The 21690-nt window shown below is 44.3% G+C and overlaps 1 protein-coding gene across 1 annotated transcript in view; it reads right to left on the reverse strand.

Moving 5' to 3' along the window:
* Positions 1-21690, reverse strand: part of SERPINI2 (serpin family I member 2) — a 56889-nt gene that overhangs the window by 14616 nt on the left and 20583 nt on the right. The window contains exons 6-7 of the mRNA XM_075861571.1: positions 20354-20440; positions 10745-10831 (exon numbers count right to left, since the gene is read on the reverse strand). Of these exons, the coding sequence (XP_075717686.1) occupies positions 10745-10831; positions 20354-20440 (174 nt within the window). The remainder of the gene's footprint in view (positions 1-10744; positions 10832-20353; positions 20441-21690) is intronic.

Here is a 21690-nt window from a genome sequence, read left to right on the forward strand (position 1 = left end):
AAGGCCAAAAACAGTGGCCCTTCCCACCCTGGTAATGCTAGGCTGCTGCTGCGTAGTATCTGGCTGGTTATGAAAAATGGGTACCCCACGTCATTTTTTTTATAAATAATTGGACCGCACGATGTGGGATCCCCCATTTTCATAACCAGCCAGATACAACACAGGAGCAGCTGGATAGTATTACCAGGGTGGGAAGGGCCACTGATTTTGGGCTTTCCCAGCCTAGTAATACTAGCCTGCGGCTGCCTCAGTGCCCCTCAGTCACTACGGATGGTCGGGTACTGGATCTTACCCGGCTCTTCCCGGTACCCCAGGTGGCGGTGGGTACCAGGGTAATAATGGGGGTTAGTGATAGCCTCTTCATATCTAAGATTAAAGAGGCTCTATCACCAGATTTTCAAACCCCTATCTCGTATTTCAGCAGATCGGCGCTGCAATGTAGATTACAGTAACGTGTTTTTTTTTTTTCAAAAACGAGCATTTTTGGCCAAGTTATGAGAATTTTTATATTTATGCAAATGAGCCTTTCTTATGTACAACTGGGCGTGTTTAAAGTTATATCAAACTGGGCGTGTATTGTGTGTGTACATCTGGGCGTTTTTACTTGTTTTACTAGCTGGGCGTTGTGAATAGAAGTGTATGATGCTGACGAATCAGCATCATCCACTTCTCTTCGTTACCACCCTGCTTCTGGCAGTGCACAGACACACAGCGTGTTCTCGAGAGATCACGCTGTGACGTCACTTCCTGCCCCAGGTCCTGCATCGTGTCGGACGAGCGAGGACACATCTGCACCAGGCGACAGAGGCTACATTGACTTACCTGCAAACGCCGATGCTGCTGCAGAATCAACTGTAGCCTCTGGTGCCGATGTGTCCTCGCTCGTCCGACACGATGCAGGGGGCTGTGTGGCAGTATCTACAGGGGGGTCTGTGTGGCAGTATCTACAGGGGGGTCTGTGTGGCAGTATCTACAGCGGGGTCTGTGTGGCAGTATCTACAGCGGGGTCTGTGTGGCACTATCTACAGGTGGGTCTGTGGCACTATCTACAGGGGGCGTCTGTGTGGCGCTATCTACAGGGGGTCAGTGTGGCATGATCTACAGGGGGTGTCTGTGTGGCGCGATCTACAGTGGGATGTGTGTGGCGCTATCTATGCTATTTATAGGGGCTCTGTGTGGCACTATCTACAGGGTGGTCTGTCTGGCCCTATCTACAGGGGGGATGTGTGTGGCGCTATCTATATTGGGGGGGTTTCCAAATTTCGTAAACAGCCCAGGACATACTGTACATTTGAAGAGTAACTGCACTTTCAAAAAATATTGTATCCATGTCATAGAGACAAATCAGAAGTTTTGATCAGTGGGGGTCCAGGTGGTGAGCTGAGCACCCAGAGGAGGCTGGACTGCAGCCCAAAAGAAATAAGGGGAAGCCTCCATGACCGATATTGCCGGGCCGGACGTGCTCCCCTTCCCCGGCCCCCTCTCCACTTCCGGTGGCATGGCGGCGGGAGGGGAATCACTTTCTGATAGTGCTCCTTCAAGGAGCGGGGAGTTTAATGCATCGTAGGGGGCGGCGGCTGTTTAGGCCTGCTCACCTTGCCGCTCCCGGCGGTCTCGCCTACCAGCAAGGCTCAGCCCGGAAGTCGTCCCGCAAGTCTGCTGCAGGAGGAGCCCCTCTAGGAACGCTGCAGGCCAGGCATCTGGGTTTGATGTGCCCCACCCCAGAGGCCATGTCCTGGCAGGAATCCTCAACCGCTGCGGGGCTCAGCGGCTAACAGGGTCGCAGCTTGGGCTCCCAGTCACACCCCCTCCTTATGATGGGAGTGTGGGTCCCCTCGGTCGGGTGGCAGGTTGCTGTCTACTAGCACTCTGGGATCCTCGTGTCAAAGATGCATATGTAATCGTCAGCCGTCTGCGGTGGATGAGATGGAAGATAGCGAGTTGGAAGAGCTTCAGCGTGGTCAGAAGTTTCCGGCTGGCCAGAGCACAGCGCCTGGGCAGCCTGTTGAGTGTTTAACACCTTCTTTGTCTTATCCTGCAATTTTTATGTCGGGTGTAGTGGGTGGTGGGTCGGCGAGCACGGAGTCATCGGGTGTTGTTAGTGGCGCCGTGGCGCGTTAAGGTTTAGGCGATTTTAGTGGGTTATTTGCGCGAGTTAGTCGGGCGCTTGTATAGGGCGTCTGCGCCAGCAGTTCCGGCGGCGTTCCTGGTAGTAGTCTGGGGTGGTTCTCGTGACGTTGGGGGGATGACAGTCACGGCCCATTGGCAGGGAGCCACTGGGGGCATACAGGGAGGTGGTTGCGGTGTCAGTTCAAACTGAGGCGCAAAAGGACGGGGATAGGATTCGCCTTGATGATCGTGCTCGTGGCGAAGTCTACGTATGTTTTTGAGGGCCCGTTCGGGGCTCATCTTAAGCAAGGGGGTCGTGAGCGAATTTGGATGGATGAATACGTAAAAAAAAATTCTCTTCTGCTGCTTGCGAAGTTTAATTTGGATGAAAGCAAGCGGGACGAGAATAAACAGGAGGAGGAGGAACGTCGGCGGTATAGACTTATCCCGCTGACGTTTGTGAATTGGCTTTAGGCTTTTGCCATTTTGGCAAGTGGGATCGGGGAATACGCAGCGGAAAACTGCTCAGTGCTGTGCTGCTATTAGGATGCCATCGGTGAGGCTCATAGAGCGTAAGGCGGTCCGGCCATCAATTAGGTGGGATCAAAAAGATATCGCTTTGTGGTTAAGGGTTCTTGTCCCGGTTAAGCAGTCCTTTCCCGGGAGTGGTGGGTCAGTCCAGTCAGGCTGGGCGCAGCTCTGGTTCAAAACTTGGGTTTTGCTGGGAATTCAATGACGGCTAGTGTAAGTTCTGGGCCACCTGTAAGTTTAAGCACATTTGTTCAGAATGCAACGGGTCTTCTCACGGGGCTTCAAAATGTATGCGGAAGGGAAAACGGTTGGGTAATCAGCCCAGCTCTGCTGGTCAAGGGGGTGACACAGGTGAGGTTGGAAAAGATGGCCCCTTATCTAAATGAATACCCCGATAGGATGGCGGAAAACTGACATTATGACAGGTTTTGTTTCCGGTTTTGTTATTCGACGTAATTTTAAGTCGGCTTATCAGCACTCTGAGGTTGTTTCGCAAAGACGTCTTAAGGAGGTTTTGTTAGGTCATATGGCGGGCCCCTTCCTCGATCCGCCGGTAGGGAGTGGTGCCCAAGCGCGAGTCCCAAAAAATTCAGTTTGATTCCACATCTCTCTTTTCCCATGGGGTCAATCACGATTTATGCTCAGTAGTCTACATGTCCTTTGACAAAGCGGGGGCCGGCGCGTTGTTGGGGAAAAAACTGACATCGAGGCGGCTTTCCGATTGTTGCCAGTTCATCCCGAGAGCCAACGGCTATTGGGATTGTTTTGGAATGAGGGGTTTTACATAGATCGTTGCCTCCCTATGGGGTGCTCTCTCTCTTGCGCACACTTCTTGCTTGGTGGAATGTGTAACAAGGGGTGTAGCCGTGGTTGATTCCTTGATTCATTACCTCGATGATTTTGTGTGTTGGCTCCAACAGTTCAGCTATTTGTGGAAATTTGTTGTTTTCCTTAAAAACGTCCCAAGGGAATTCGGGATTCCACTAGCGCCGGAAAAAAACAGAGGGCCCACTATCTGTTTTTAGGAATTGAGATAGATTCGGTTGCGATGGAGTGTAGACTTCCCGAGGATAAGTTAAATTCGCTGTGTCAGGAGTTGCGGCGAGCTTGTCACGTAAAGAAAACTACCTTGCGTCTTCTGTCCCTGCTTGGGAAGCTAAACTTTGTGTGTCGTATCATGCCCATGGGAAGAGTTTTTTGTAGATGTGTGGCAGCAGCGACAGCGGGTGTACGAGAACCGCATCATTTTGTACGGATGGGGTTAGGACATCGGGCGGATTTAAGGGTATGGGACGATTTCTTCGGTCAATACAATGGTAGATCTCTCTGGATGTCTCCAGTGCAGGATACATGCGATCTAGACCTTATTACTGATGCAGCGGGGTCGGGCGATTTTGGCGCTTACGGCAGGGGCCAGTGGTGTACAGGGAGTTTGCCGTCAAGCTGGGTGGTCAGTGGTCTCACGCGTAACCTGGCCCTGCTCGAGCTGTTCCCCATCGTGGTTGCTATGACTGTTTGGGTGGACAGGTTCAGGGATAAAAAGGTTTGCTTCCATTGTGATAATATGGGGGTGGTATTGGCAATTAATAACATCTCGGCGTCATCTCCGCCCGTGGTTCAGTTGCTGCATCACCTGGTGCTGATTTGCTTGTCTTTGAATATGTGGGTGGTGGCAGTGCATGTGACGGGAGTGAACAATGGTATCGTTGACGCTCTTTCTCGCTCGCAGTGGGATTGTTTCCGACAACTGCCGCCGGGAGCCTGTCTGGTCAGTTTGGTCTTTCCAGGGCATCTTTGGGACCTGGTTCGGTGCCGTGGGAGGTTTAATCCGAAGGTCGTTGGCGAGTTGAACGTGGAGCACTTATTCTGCTAGTTGGCGGCAGTGGGAGGAGTGGGTAAGAGGTTTAGGTGACGTCAGCTCAGATCAAGACAGGTTGGTGTCCTTATTGGATTGGTTGGGGGATGCTTGGGAGGCGGGTTTTTTTTCCGTGGCTAAGGTTAATCGTTTTGTATCCGCTTTGGCCTTTGGTTTTAAGTTGCAGGGTTTAAGGGATGTGACCAAGGTATTTTTCGTGGGGCAAGCTTTGAAAGGTTTGCGGCTAGGCAGGGAGGAATTAGACCAGAGGCGGCCTCTGTTATTTACTCTCCTCTGCTCCTTGGGCGAAACTTTTGAGTCAGTCTGTAATTCGTCTGTTGAAGTTCAGCTGTTTCGCCTAGTTTTTTCCCTCGCGTTTTTTGGTGCGCTTAGATTAGGTGAGTTGGTTTCTCCCAGTACATCGCGGGCGGGGGGCCTGAGGCAGGAGGATGCACGTCTGTATCAGGACAGACTGGAATTGTTTTGCGGCGGTCCAAGACGGACCAATTGGGTCGTGGGCTGCAGGATTGTGTTGTTGGCTCTCCCAGGGTCGGCTGTATGTCCTGTTAGTTGCATACTTGTCTTTAGGCCACAGATTGGGGAACCTGAAGTAGCTTTGCTCCGTCATAAGAATGGAACGTCCTGTCCAGGACCAGTTTTGCACCGTGTTTAATAAATGCTTAGCTGAGGTGGGAATCGGTTCCGCCCATTACGCTTCTCATTCGTTTCGGAGCGGTGACCGAGGCTGTGCGCTGGGGGTTGTACGAGGAGGGTGTGCATCGCATTGGGCGCTGGTAGTCCAGCGGGTTTTCGCACGTCCATCCACATTTGTTAGAAGTACTGTACTGTTTTATTGTTTGTTTTGCGGGGTTTGTATGGTGGTGGGTTGTGTTGTTGTGGTCATGGTGGATCGGCTTACGTTTGTGCGTGCATGTTTTTTCTTTTTATTCCAGATCAGCGCCCGTGTCTGGTGTGGCTGTTAGGGCACTCATATGGGCATTGGGGCGCCCTGAGGGCGGATTTTCGCCCTGATGGTCGCCAGCTCCGAAGTCCGCGACATGCGTTCCTGCATTGGCTGGGGTTAAGAGGTATGTTATGGAACCGGGTATTGGCCGAATTCCACACATACTCGCAGCTAGATCGGGTTCCAGAGGTCCTGGTGTTACACGTGGGCGAGAAGGATTTGGGTGTACGCCGAATTTCGTGAGCAGGTACAGGACATTAAGCATGATCTTTTGTGCTTATGGGCTTCTTATCCGAGCCTAATTGTAGTCTGGTCTGACATAGTCCCTAGGAGACATTGGCGGTTGGCGCGGTCGGTAGATGGGATTAACAAGGCTCGCATAAAAGTGAACCGAGCAGTGTCACGATTCATAGCCCGGAATGGGGGCGTTTGTGTGCGTCACAGGGACTTGGAGTCGGGAAGGTAATTTTTGGAGGAGTGATGGAGTGCATCTTACCGAGGTTGGGATGGATTTGTGGAGCCTGGCCCTAGCAGAAAGGAATGAAAGGGCGGTTGTGGTTTGGAGGGACTCACAGGCTTAGGGCTTATTCACACGAACATGTTTTACATCCGTGCTACGCGCGTGATTTTCACGAGCATTGCACGGACCTATGTTAATGAATGGGGCCGTTCAGAATGTCAGTGAATTTCACGCAGCGTATGTGCGCTGTGTGAAACTCATGACCTGTCCTATATTTGCCCGTGTTTCACGCTGCACGCACCCATTGAAGTCAATGGTTGCGTGCAAATCACGCTCGGCACACGGAAGCACTTCCGGGTGCCGTGCATGATTCGCGCAACAGTAGTAAAATGAATGACTGAAAACAGAAAAGCACCACGTGCTTTTCTGTTTACAAACATAAAAACAGAGTGTCATAATGATGCCGGCTGCATGAAAATCACGCAGCCACGCATCATATGCTGATGACACACGGACATTTTGCGCGCGCATAATGCACACGCTCGTGTGAATTCGGTCTTAAGGTGGTCAAGGCCTGTTTCGCTGTGGTGGGGGGAGTCCTTGTAGTTGGTCAGTACGAACTGGTGGGGGGGTCGCTTCGGGGATATGCGTCCCCCAGAAAGGTATAATATTTGGAAGACTTCATAGGGTGTTATCCCTTTGAAGTGGTTTTCTGGTTGGAGCCATCTGCAGAGGTGATCGGTGCCTCCGAGCTGGTTTACGGCTGGAGGTAAAAAGGTGGTGGTGGTTGCAGATGGCTAACTCAAGGTAAACCGGAAAAAATAACTTCAAGGACTTTCCCTGGCGTACTTTATGTTATTTTATTACTGACCCATGTTGGGTCATGTGAATTATAGAAGGAATTCTTTGGGAGAATTCCTTGTGTTTATCCGAATGTTTCGGATTACATAGCATTTTCTAAATGTTGTAAATCAATAAACGGCTGCTGTGGCCATTTCACATCCAACCTCAGTTGTCATGTGTCTTTCTTGGGTTGGGGGGATGGAAAGAAAGGTAAGAAGGTTCAATGTCACACGACTCTACTTAAGCAGGTCAAGAAGAGGCTGGACTGGAGCCTAAAAGAAATAAGGGGAAGCCTCCATGACTCATATAGGAGGGTGGGGGTTAATACTTTAGGTCATGTAGTGGTCAGTGCAGGGAATGGCAGGAGGAGCTAGGGGAAGGAGGTGTAAGGGTTTGGGTATAGTGTTCTTCACGCTGTTTTCCGGCATTGAGTGGGTAGCAGCGGGAAGAACAACAAGAAATAACAGCTCCCGCCCTTATTTTGTTTGATCTATTGGGTCTGTTTGTTGTGTGTGTTTGTTTTTGTTTGGACATTGCGCGGTCAGAGTTGGCTAGCGCTAGTAAAGGTTTATTCGGTATGAGTGTTAATTTGTGTTTTTCATTTTAGGTGTCATGGCAGCTGGCGGGGGGGGAGTCCTTGAGGTTGGTCAGTACGAACTGGTGGGGGGGGTCGCATCGGGGGTATGCATCCCCCAGAAAGGTATAATATTTGGAAGACTTCATAGGGTGTTATCCCTATGAAGTGGTTTTCTTGTTGGATCCATCTGCAGAGGTTATCGGTGCCTCCAAGCTGGTTTACGGCTGGAGGTAAAAACGTGGTGGTGGTTGCAGATGGCTAACTCAAGGTAAACCGGAAAAAATAACTTCAAGGACTTCCCCTGGCGTACTTTATGTTATTTTATTACTGACCTATGTTGGGTCATGTGAATTATATTCTTTGGGAGAATTCCTTGTGTTTATCCGAATGTTTTGGATTAAATAGCATTTTCTAAATGTTGTAAATCCATAAACGGCTGCTGTGGCCATTTCACATGCAACCTCGGTTGTCACGTGTCTTTCCTGGGTTGGGGGGATGGAAAGAAAGGTAAGAAGGTTCAATGTCACACGACTCTACTTAAGCAGTTAATGCACCTTGAGTTGTGATCTGCGCTCCTTGTCAGGCTGAAGACAGCTCGCATAGAATGTCTATGATTGCGTCTTCAGCATAAGGAGCTGATATGAAAAGTTTTTTGAAAGTCCAGATACCCTTTAATCCTCCACTGGCCAGCAAGCTTGTCCTCTTACCAACAGCACGCACAGCAGCCTTACAGGCATTCTCAGCACTGTACTGCGATTACCTCCTGAATATGCTAAGGCCTCCTGAATATGCTGCTAGCCAGCCAGATAGCCCAATGCAGTCTGTGCCGTCTGTCACTGTATGTGACGTTTGATTTAGACGAGACTGATAAAGGGGGTGCAAATCATGAATAAATTCATATAATGAATTAAATATTTAAAAAAGTGATTAAAAAAAGCCCACTCTCGCATTATCAGCCAATCAGAGAGCATCATTGGTATGGCTAGCCATGGTATTAAATGAAATAGGTCCAGCCTCTATCAAACACTGTCTGCAATACAATCCAGTAGTCCGAAATCAATCCTGTGCCTAGCTGTTGCTCCCAGCTGGGAGAGCGGCGGTGGTGTTTCGGCGGACGCTGCCGGGTTAACTCACTGACAGCGTTTGCGTAGTCATCACAGCGGCATACAGAGATAGCTCAGCCCGGAGTCTCGGCGGACGCTACCGGGTGGACTCACTGTCAGCGTTCACTGAGTCATCGCAGCGGCACATAGAGATTGCTCAGCCCGAACACTTTATTGAACTCTTGCCCTACGTCTCTTCCGTCTCAGCGGTGAGAACGTCAAAGACACTGACACAGTGTCTTTAAACTGGAAACAAGCACGTAGTAATTCAGGGCACTTTACAAAGTACACTTCATATGGGCTGCTGCATCACTGTTTGTCTCTGAAGCGGTGGATAGCGGTGCACATGACACTGACCTGGTGTCCAATTCATATCAAGCATCCAACCATTAGGGCACTTCACACCGTGCACCTCACTACGGGCTGCTGCATCACTGCTGCAAACTGCAGCGGTGGTCATTGATACATACCGTCTCGGTTTGGTCTGCCAGATTATTTTACTGGCACCACACACTGAGTATAATTAGCGGTGAACACAATCTTCCCAGCCCGATATTTATCGTGCTGCTATCTGTCGTCTCTCGCATCTACGCGGTGAGGACGTCAAGACACTTACATAGTGTCTATTAATTCATAGTAAGCATTGATACATTCAGTGCATGCAAACACAGCACACTGGGAATAAGGGCCACTGTCCCACGGCTACTGGACTCTGACATATTAGACCTAGCTCATATCAGAGCATACAATACAGCTCATTATGGAGTAAGATACTCAACAATAGGCTGGTCTGATTATGTCAGTGCATGACCGTAATAAATGATAATTAATCATTTATAGGGCTAATTCTGCCCCAATGGTGTAACTCTTTCAGCACCCTGGACAGTGACTACAGCTGGACAGTGAGTACCATGTGCGGCTCTCGGAAACGGAAACACGTAAGTATACACGGAGTACACACAGGAACCAATCACGAACACACGGATCCGTGAAAATGGTGATGGAAGTGTGCATGAGGCCTTAGGGAATGTTTACACAGAGTATTTTGGTGCTGTTTTTGACATGGAAACCGCATTGGAAACAGGGCCAAAAAACGCCCCAAAATCGCCTCCCATTGATTTCACAAGTAGGCGTTTCCGTCTCTGACCTCTCATTGACATCAATGGGAGGCAGAGATCGCGTTTCTCGAGGCGGTAGCCATCGAGCGCCGCGGGCGGAAATTCCTGAAGGAATTTTAGGCAGATTTTTCAGCCTGCAAAAAACTCTGTGTAAACAGGGCCTTAGTAGAGAAAAAATTACTTGAAGAGAAGGAGTTTGTATTAATAACGTTATTAGCATATACAGTAGCTGTATTCACACATGTCATTTTATCTGTTTTTTTGTGCTGTTGCTATGTGCATACTCTCCCTGTCAGAAAAACTCCCTTGAGACTGCCCTGCTGCACCCTCAATAAGGCCAGCCACGGTTGGGTCTGACCTATTGTTAATTGTGATTTTCACACATGCCCACAAACAAAAAACTATCAAGCAGTTTTTACAAAACGACATAATGGTGCACTTATGAGTGCCTTTTTTGCACTACTTGCGTAAGGCCACACGTTGCGTCGTTGATGTGGTTTTGTTGCGTTTGAAAATCGCATGCGGTCAACTGCATGCGTTTTTTGCGTCTGTAATGCAGCAGTTCTGTTACGTTTTTAAAGGAAATAATTGATGGACATAGTTTTCACCCGTGTTGAAGTTTGTTAGGTGCTTCCTGTATATAGTTCATTACAATGCATTGCAGAACTGTTAGCAAAAACGCAAGCAGTTCAGCAACAACTTTGGCAGCGCGGTCAGTAACTGCATGCGGTCGGACATTATGAAGATGTGTTCAACCGCACAAAAAACACATTGCAATATAATAGCAGCAGTCTGTCCATAACAAACATTTCACCATTGACTTTTATTGAAAAATGACTTGCTCTGGTTTAAAAACGCAACATAAACGCACCATGACTGCACCATGTGGCCTTACCCTTTTACTACAAAATATGGACTGTGACACTTTTTTAAAAATGACCCCAAAGCCATTTTGTGTAACTCTCATAGAGTTTTATGGAGAGGCACGCACACGCTTGAACACCACTCTATACAGACTCTTTCTCACTGCGGGTATTCTAGTTAGACGGAATGGGGGACTTGAGACCCTCATACTAAAAGACGGTGGGAGTACCAGCAGTTTCCAGTGATCTGACATTTATCCCCTATATGTAGATAGCTGGTAAATGTTCTTTGTGGGGAAAAAAAACAACACATCATCTTACCTGATGGGTTGTGTCTGATGAAGAACAAGAATGGTCGATCTGCAACAAATCTGTGATTGGTCAAGCTCATTGCAGCAACGTGCATTCCTATAATAAACAGACAGAAAAATTATTTTTATGAATACCTATAAATGTACATGTGGATGAATCATGCATCCACAAAGGAAAAAATAGAAACAAGTACAAATATGTACATTGTAAAAATCACATCACTTTATTGAAATACATAAAAACATATTGGCCATCAAGACCTAAAATGAGACACACATGCCATGACTTCACAGCCATCAAAGATGTCTTTTTGTTTGCACGCAAACTCATATATAAAAAGCACTTCTCTAAAAACGATCCTTATAATTTGTTTTCAGCACAGGAGGAACTGGAAGCGGTCCGGGCGCTAGAATCTTTACTCCAGGAGCAGGAGGTTAGTACTAGTAGGTTCCCAGAGTCCATTCGTCCTAGGTCTACCACATTTCCACCCTTGTCACTTAATCCATCTGTGGAGATGTTTGTCAGAATGGTAGTGGATGAACTCCGCATGCTACCACAACAACGTAGTTTTGATAACCTGTCATGGGCACAGCGCAAGGCATTGCGTGAATTAAAACAAATGCGTGACATTGTGTTCAAACCAGCTGACAAGGGTGGCAATGTGGTACTATGGCCCATTGGTATGTATGAATCAGAGGCATACCGGCAACTACGGGATGCAGATTGCTATACGCGGTTAATGCATAACCCTACCAATCTATTCAAGGGCCAGTTGGATACGCTATTATCGGAAGCCTGCGATAATGGCATTATTGATAAGAAAATCATGGATGGTCTCATTGTAAAATTTCCGATCACTCCAACACTATATCTTTTACCTAAAGTGCATAAGGATTGTAAGAAACCACCTGGACGGCCAATAGTGTCAGGATGTGGTAGTTTATGTGAGGCTACCTGTCGTTATCTTGATTATTTTCTTCGCCCCTGTGTCGAGAGTCTTCAATCTTATGTCAAAGATTCTACTGATGTATTGAAGCGTCTTGATGGGGTTACCATTGAGCAGGATATGTATCTTGTATCTTGCGATGTGGAATCCCTGTATACCTGCATTAACCACGATTTGGGTCTCCATGCTGTCCAATATTTTCTGCGCTCATGCAATTTGGACCATGAATTGGTCGAATTTTTGAATCTTCTCATGCGTTTTGTCCTTGAGCACAATTATTTTGTGTTCAGGGATAAACATTATTTACAACTACGTGGGACTGCAATGGGCGCGACCTGTGCGCCATCATATGCCAACTTATTTTTAGGCTTCTGGGAACAGGAAACTGTACGGGAGGCCATGGATATGGTGTCGGGCTGTGTTGTGGGTTGGATGCGCTTCATTGACGATATCCTTTTCATCTGGCAGGGTACTCGTACAGAATTGGATCGATTTTTATCTATCCTGAATACCAACACACTAAATATTAAATTAACAAGCGTTATTAGTCAAACCACCATGGATTTCCTGGACATTAAAATAAAAGTACAAGATACAGGTAAGCTGAGCACTACTATTTTTAGAAAGTTGACAGCTGTCAACTCTCTTTTACATGCATCGTCTTTTCACCCCGCCCACACAATACGTGCTATTCCAACTGGGCAATTTTTAAGGGCTAGACGGGTATGTGACTCTGACTCCAATTTTGAAACTGAATCCCAATGTTTGAGGACTCGCTTCTTACAACGCGGGTACCCTAATTCTGATATTGAGAAGGGATACCTAAGAGCACGTCATACTAATCGCAACAATCTTCTCACCCAATATAAACACAAAAGAAAGGATGACACGGTGAGACTCATTACTCCCTATAACACACAATGGGGGGAGATGAGAAAGATTGTGACTCGTTTTTGGCCCATACTTCTCAGTGATCCTGACCTCAAGAAGTTTCTACCCTCTAAACCTCAACTTACTGCCAAAAAAAGTAAAACTCTGGGTGACCATTTGGTCCGTAGTCATTATAGTACTCCTAATTCAAAGACCTTTTTGTTTGGGTCTAAAGGGCCCACATGGGGATCCTTCTCCTGTGGCCACTGCTCAATCTGTAAATTAATTGTAAGAACTGACACATTTTTTGATTCTGAAAATAAAAAAAGTTTCAAAATTGTCCATTTTATTAATTGCAGTACAACGGGGGTGGTCTACATGGCCACTTGTCCATGTGGCCTCTCTTATGTTGGTATGACTACAAGAGAGCTGAAAACGAGAATCCAGGAACATGTCAGGGACATTAAAAAGGCGGGACTTATTGAGAAAAATAATTGGGATGAAATAGAGAAACTAAAGTCCATTCCCAGACATTTTCGTGAGTTTCACAATAGCAGTTGGCAAGATTTAAAGGTTCACGGTATTGACAAAATCATTATCGGATCACGTGGAGGAGATACTTTTCGGAAATTAGAACGCATCGAGTGCAAATGGATTACAAAATTGAAGACCAGTTCGCCTTTTGGGCTAAACGAAAAAATGTCCTTTGCCTCTTTTCTTTAAATTGTCCCTATGGTCCCATGGCATCATTTGTTTTTATTTCATTGGTGTATATATATTGCATTTTGAGCTGTGATAGGATCAGTTTGATTTTGGCTCACTGTATATTGTTGGGTTGGTGATAATTTGAGTTTGTTTTTGATATTGTTCTTTGTATTTTCATAGGATCTTCTGTTGCATTTGGCGTCCATCCATTGGGATATCAGGATTTTGTATTACACATATATGTTCCAATTCGTTTCAAAGTGCCAATTATCTCATGCAGTGGTGTGCCATAATTTTTGTAGCTCTCTCAGGGGGTACTCAATATAGACTCTTTTTGGGCGCTTGTGTTTTGGCTCAGCTATTACATTTTGGCCCAATTATTACCTACTTACTTTATTGTGTATATGTACATACATATGAATTATTATCTTTTATATACATCCAAAATTTTTAATTAACTTTGTTAGCACTTTTTTGATATATCCATTCATTATAATTCACTGTATAATACATACATTTTTGTATATATATTTTTGTATATATATTTTTATTGTATATATACATATCACATTTTCACACCTTATATTTATATATATTTATATGCACTAATATTTTTACACTTTATATTATATTGATAATTTCATTTTGACATATAATTTGTACTTGATTGTCATAACACTATTTATATATTTTATATATATTATTTTTTTCATATGTTGTGACTATTAATCAATTGAATTTGTTTCAGGTGTCATCATTCACGTGTGCATCACTTTATTTCTGTACTGTTTTTCAATAAAATTATGATTTTTTTCACTTTTCACTTTGCACGTGTGGTCACTCACCTTTATCACATTATATATATTTGTTTTGGGTGTTTATTTATTTTTTATATATATATTTTTTTATTTTTTTATTTTTTTATTTATATATAAAGTAATGGAAAAATGTAATAATAATACAAAAATATATTTCTCACTGTTTACTCTTTATTGTTATATATATATTTTCTTGGGCCAATATATATTCTTTGTGCAATTAAACAATTGGCGCAGTGGCTACATGTATGTATGGTGTACATATATAATTTAGAGTTATGTATATATATTTATATTCTTTATATTATATTAATAATCAGTGCACCTTAAGTGCACCTCTCTCATTGTAATATTATGTTTATTAATTGTATGTCTTGTACATGTATTTGTGTTATGTAATGGTCTTACTATGATCATCACCAAATAACGGTTGTATTCATGGAATATTTTTTTCTCCTCTGATACATTTTGTAGAGAATTGTGGCTGTACATTGTGTGTTCCTAACGGGTCATCGCTGTCTATATAAGTTTAACTTTGAATCTATAATCACTATGTGGTCCCGGCATACATCTTTCCCGGCCTGTTTCTAGCGTTTAATATGGCCACCGGAGTGTCATACTCCGGCATCTACACTGCGCTCTTATTGTGCCCTTTTACATTTTTCTTGATATCGATATTTGTCATAGGGTATACATCTTGCCCTGACTGTTTCCAGTGTTAAAGATGGCCACCGGAGTGTGATACGTCATACTCCGGTGTCCACACTGCCATCTCATGGCGCAGTTCCATCGTCGTGTGTGCGCATGCGCATTCACGCTCCGCGAGCACACATTGGGCGGATATCGGCGTTGTCTGACGTCTGTTCAGTTCATTACATTTAAGGTAATTACACATCGTGCGTCTACAATGATACCTGCATTCATTATGCAGGTGACTTAGGACATCACCTGCATTTTATTAGTATTCATTTGCAGCAGTTTTTAACTATTGGCTCTGCTTCAATTAAACTCCTCCCACTCTGTGTATATACTGAGCGTCTATCTCCTCTCCTGTCAGTACCCCTTGATAAAGCTACCGCGAAACGCGCGTCGGGGCTCATGGTGTGGTGTTCACCCTAGGATTATTATGACTTATACTGGTTGGTACATTCTTTGGGACCGGGCTTGAATCTCGGTTATTCCCTTGCTATACTGTTCACATATATACCAGTGTGTCCTGTATGCTCCTTTCCTTGTATACTTGCTGTTCATCTATTGATGTGTCATTGCATTGGCATGGCAACTTATATTACAGCAGTGGTTTCTGGATTTTTTCCATTAATAGTATGCCTTTCTGAACTACCTTTTATATTTGGGCTGTTCTGAGTATATTCTATTGTGTCATAATCGGGTGTTCCCCACTTCTTTGTATTTTAACTGTGTGTCTCATTTTAGGTCTTGATGGCCAATATGTTTTTATGTATTTCAATAAAGTGATGTGATTTTTACAATGTACATATTTGTACTTGTTTCTATTTTTTCCTTTGTGGATGCATGATTCGTCCACATGTACATTTATAGGTATTCATTCTATATATTCTTTGGATATATGTGGACGTTAAATTGAAACGTTATTGTTTGGTCTGTAACTATATAGGTATTCATCAGAAAAATTATTTTTGCCTTCATATTTAATATATTTTATTTTTTTCAACTACATTTTTAAAAAACAAATTTGTTCAATAATTTGGATTTTAATCATTATTTGGACAATAGACTTAAATGGCCAAAATGTCTTTCATAATGTTTTGTTTGAAACTAGATCTAAAAACAACAGATTCTTTTAATAGGATCTGTTAGGCCTGATGCACGTCACGTTTTTACCCTTCATTTACTTCAGGAAAACTCCCGACATACAAGCAAAACGTGTCCATAGGGCTCCATTAAGCCGACGGAGGCCAAAAGGTCATCCTTTTGGCCTTAGTCGGGCTGGTATACGTTGGTTCTCAGAGCTCTGCATTGTGTTGGTCTTCTGTTATTCCTCCTGTAAATGTATGAGTAAATTGACAACTTGCCAAAAAGATGCAAATTCACAACCTGCAATCGGGTCCCATTGTCCTCAATCGTAGGCTTGTGAGTGGCTATTTATCAGTATTTTTCACCTGTACGAACTCCTCATACTGTATAACATTGTGGCTTGTCTAAATCCTGCTGGGAACCATTTTTTTTAACCTGATCTTGTGTATGTAATGATTTACTTTTTTTGTGATTTTCTGCAAATTTAATCCAATTTCTGTGTTTTGTTTGTAATGTAAGACCCAATTCACACTGAGTTTTTGGCACTAATTTTGACCTGGAAACCATGTCTGAATCCGCACAAAAAAATGGCCGAAATCTCCATTGATTTCAATGGGAGGCAAAGGCGTTTTATTTCCCGGGTGGCTTTTAGCCGCTCGCGGGGGAAAAAAAGTGGCATGTCCTTTGTCCTGGAAGGCAGAAAAAACCTGGGGCACTCGTTTTCAAGCGTTTTTCGCGGCCTGAAAAAACACAGCGAAAGCCGCAGCAAAAAAGTGCAGCCAGGTCAAAATCTGCCTCAAAATTCCTGAAGGAACTTTGAGTCAGATTTTTTCTGCCTGCAAAAATACTCCGTGTGAACTAGGCCTTAGTGTAGGGACTTGCAAAATAGTGACGACCCTTGACACAGGTTGCCTTGCTTATTATTTTTGCAGGATACAGTTTGTTTTTGTGATGTTGGGGGAAAATGGGGTGTCAGTGCTTTGTGTGGTCCACTTAGGGTATGTTCACACGTAGCATAAATACTGCAGATTTTCTGCAAATTATTTAATTGCAAATCTGCAGTGTAATACAGTAGCAGCAGAGTGGATGAGATTTGAACAAATCCAAACGCTGTGTAAATAATACGGCGAAAAAAACGTTCATAAATTGACCTGCGGTGAGTTTTTTTTTTAATCCGCAGCATGTAAATTTATGCTGTAGAATCGCTGCTTTTTCTTTTTGCTGGTTTTCTCCATTGAATTTTAAAGCGAGGTAAAACCCGCAGCCAATAGCAGATGTTGCGTTTTTTTGTGGTGGAAAAGCTGCGATTCCAGCACAAAAATCACAACTCAGAAAAAAATAATTCTTATACTCACCCCGCTTTCTAAACTTCTCAGTCCAGGCCGGAACACCTAGGATGAAGTTTCATCCCATGTGACTGCTGCAGCCAATCACAGGCGGTCACATGGGATGAAATGTCATCCCAGGAGTTCGGACTTCTTGGACAACAGAGGGACGCATCGCCTTGACTACGGCCCGGGGTAAATGTGAAAGTTTTTTTTTGCTAGCGCTGCTTTTCGCAGTGGAAATTTTGCCCAAAGTACTGCACCACAACTTGGGAAATTCCCTGCAGGGTTCGGGGAGGCTACGCTGTGTACTTTCACGCAGCGTATCCGCCCTGTGTGAACATACCCCTAGAAGGTGCTGGGCAGCCCCGCCTGATCAAATAGTATGGTTGTAACTAATAGGCTGCTAGCCAGCATGGTGCACTACAAGTAAGGCCCCATGCACACGACTGTAAAAAATCTCCGTAATTGCGGACCGTAACACGGTCCGCAATTACTGTCCCGTTCAGTTCTATTGGGCACGGACACCTTTCCATATCCCTACCTATAGGTATCCGTGCCGTAGAACCGTGCCGGGAATTATGGAGCATGTCCTACTTTACGTATTTTACGGGCCGTGCTCCCATACTTTGTATGGGAGCACGGCCCGAAAATACGGCCCATGGCCGGCCGTGCCCGCAAACACGTCCCGTGATTATGGGCACGGCGCTTTGCATGAGGCCTAAAAGTGTGACTGGCACCTTATAGAAGTCTTATCTGTGGGCAAATATAATACTAAGCAGCCACCCCCTCATAAATGGTAGGTGTGAAAGTGTCTATTCATTAGTATTTGGTACCCGTGCATCTCCCCATATAGCATTGGGACTTGTCTGCATTCTGCTGGGAACTGGTGTTTTAACCTGATTTTTTACCAGTAAGTTCTTGTCTACACGTAATGGAATTGCTGCAGAAAATTTCTGCAGCAATTCCGTTGAAAGTAGAAGACTTTCCGCTGTGGCAAAAATGCACCATTTCCTGCGTTTTTTACTACAGAAAATGGTGCATATTTTGCTGCGCTTCACAATGTCACAATGTTAGGAGATGGTGACATCTCCTCTGAAAAACACAGCAATTCAGGCCACTTTCTGCAGCAAGAATTGACATGCTGCGGTCCAAAAAATACGCACCGCAGGTCAATTTCTGCTCAGAATTTTTACGCAGCATGTGATTGAGATTTGTTAAATCTCACCCACTTTGCTGCTATTGTATTCTGCTGCAATTCCAGATGGAAAATACACAGCAATTCCGCTACGTGTGGACAAGCCCTTAAAGTGACTTTTTCCTGTGAAACGGACCTGACAGTATAACTTTAAGAGCTCTTGCACATGACCGTGCGTGCCACCAGAGTCCCGTTCGTGATGCATGCAAAGATAGGACGTGTTCTATCTTTCTATGAATCTGAGAGCCGGGTCCATTTTCACAGACCTGATTCACCCACTGAAGTGAATGGGTCGGTGAAAACTATCGGGTGCCATTCGGATGCCATGAAAAACGACCCGAGTGGCACTCTGTCGCGTGCAGGAGCCCTAGGAATTCCATATTGATTTAGTCTGTGCGACTGTTATTACATAAGATGTTCTTCACAAATGTGGCCTAATAAATTTCTGCCTCCATACTCCTTTGCAGTACTACCTCTTCCAGAGTATTGATATAAGTTATATGAAAGGCAGGATGGTAGCATGTATAAGCATAGAACAGAGACAAAGCATGAACCTTTGGCGGTACCCACGACAAAATGTATATCAAGTCTTACCTTCTTACTGTTACATGCTGCCTAATATCTATATACTGTACATTATAGAAATTAAGTACTACTTCATAAAGTAAGATAGGGAGGTCAGTTATCGTGTCATTTTGTATGAAATACCATTACACCCCGGCACTGCCTTAAAGCTCTGGCACTGGTGCAGCAAAACAAAATTATGCCTGATGTGCATTAAACCATAAGGGCACGGCCAGACGTGGCGTAATTGCTGTGGAATTCTCCAGCGGCTGTTTTTTACAGTTGTTTCAATACATTTTTAGGCAAGTTAGTTCAGACATTGCGGAAAACTCCGCTGCGGACCATAGGCTGCGGTGCGGAATCTTCCCTACGCAGCATGCACTGTCTGTTGCGGAGAAGAAGCGGAATTTGACTGCGGATTTCAGCCTTTGCAATGCAAAGAATGAAATCTGTGGCAAGTCCGCTGTGATATCTGCAACGTCTGAATTACCTGTCAAATATGCAAATGTTGGTGCAGACTCGTTGCGTAATTGCCCCAAATCTGCACCAACATTTGCAGCGGAAAAATTCCGCCACGTCTGGCCGTGCCCTAAGTATTCAGAATTGAAACATTTATGGGGGAGCTACCGAGTTTTCCTGACAGTCAGAAGAACTCAACTTCACATGACATATCAGAAAATATCTTTATGTTGTGTTACCCTTTTCCCACCGTCTGCACAGCGAGAGTCTAAGGGTATGTGCACATAACGTCAATTACGGCTGAAATTACGGAGCTGTTTTCAGGAGAAAACAGCTCCTGCATTTCAGACGTAATTGCTCGTACTCGCGTTTTACGAGGCGTCAATTACGGACGTAATTTGGAGCTGTTCTTCATTGGATTCAATGAAAAACGGCTCCAATTACGTCCTAAGAAGTGTCCTGTATATAATGTATATAAGTGTCCTGCACTTCTTTGACGAGGCTGTTATTTTACGCGCCGTCTTTTGACAGCGACGTGTAAAATTGCAGTTTGTCGGCACAGTACATCGGCAAACCCATTGAAATGAATGGGCAGATGTTTGTCGACGTATTTGAGGCTTTTTTTTCAGACGTATTTCGAGGCGTAAAACGCCTCCAATACGTCTGAAAATAGGTCGTGTGAACCCAGCCTAAGAATGGATATATATCTCACCGACCCACTGTGTCTGAGATAATTCACAGGAATGACAGTAAATCCCCCCCCCCCCCCCCAAAAAAAAACACAAAACAAGCAAATTTATGTGCACTTTTCATCTCCTTTTAGAAAGAAATATGACAAACAGATTTCTGGCTCTGCAAAAGGGAATTTCAAATTCACCTTTTTATTCTACATATACAGAAATGTATCCTATGTATGCAATTATAATAATGTTTTGTTTTATGGGTTTTTGTTTTCACCTGTTGATGCGGCAGCTTCACTTCCAGCTTCATTTACTTCAATGGAAACCTTCTGAACCACCTTTGAAATGTACAAGTTTGAAGTATCTGAAAACAATTTTGATATAATTTTTACCATACAATATTATATAAAATATATAAATATTGTTATACAATTCTGTTCAATGTGTTGCATTAGACTTCTTAAATACATAAAAGAAGAGGGGCAAAATAACTGAAATTGGGACCCTGGAATTCGTTTTTGTGTCTCATAATTGATATATAGAAAGCAGACTAATAGATAGCTCATTTAGAACATCTTATGTTCAGATGTGATGGATTTTACAAAATCCAATCTGAATCCGCAACAAAATCTGCCGCTTCTAAACATACCCCATGTCACTGAAAAGTTTTACTACCGATGGTGGCATCATCTGAAAATAAAGGTATGTTATTTCAGTTTTGAGATACTTGCGTCTATTATTGGGGATGATATAGGATAGGAGTCTTATTTTGCATTCTTGGCTTGAACGCTGTGAGCAGTGGCGAAGTCCCAGGGGCGTAGCCAGAATTCGGAGGGCCCCAAAGCAAAGTGAGATGGGCCCCTACCACCTAGTGACAGGAAGCTGAAACAGCAGCATAAGTACCAATAATTAAAGGTATGGATAATCGTGATATATATTAGAAAACCCACATAATAGTGCTATGTAGATAGCAGAAGGCCACCAACTTGCTATTCCTCACAAAAATGAACAACGTTTTGCTCCTGAGTGGGCTCCCTCAAGCTCTGGGCCCCATAGCAATAGCCGCGACGTGTATCGTTACGCCCATACCAGGATCTGAATGAAACCATTTCTGCTATAAGGAGTGAATACTTAGTCTATAATTTATTTCATGATTCTGCTGTAGGAAATGTATTTATGAGCTTCTTTAATTACATTATTTTTAGAAATACTTTTATAAAAAAACGAAAAACACATTTAAGTACTGATTTGTTGGACTATTCTATTGAATGGTGGATCCCATTAATGTAAAGCGTCACTCATGATATTTGTAGCTGCATCTGCTGCCGAAATGTTCAGTCGGCAGCGAGAGATGTAGTGTCAGACGGGGCAGTCTGGTTGCCTCGGCAACCATATGCGACCAGAAGCCGGTCCCTCTAGAGCTCTTTTCAACATTTAATTATTTTAAACATTCCAAATGATATGGTATGCTTTGCTATTAGGTTCAGTGTTATGATTTTACAAATATCGGTGCGGCACGTACAGATAGCACATACCATCTGGTACAATGAAGGGTATTACGTTAGTGTACGTGCAAATTGAAATACTGATCACTGTCTTTGTATCTTGTTTTTA

Source organism: Rhinoderma darwinii, chromosome 4 (assembly GCF_050947455.1).
Source record: "Rhinoderma darwinii isolate aRhiDar2 chromosome 4, aRhiDar2.hap1, whole genome shotgun sequence".
Lineage (NCBI taxonomy): Eukaryota > Metazoa > Chordata > Amphibia > Anura > Rhinodermatidae > Rhinoderma > Rhinoderma darwinii.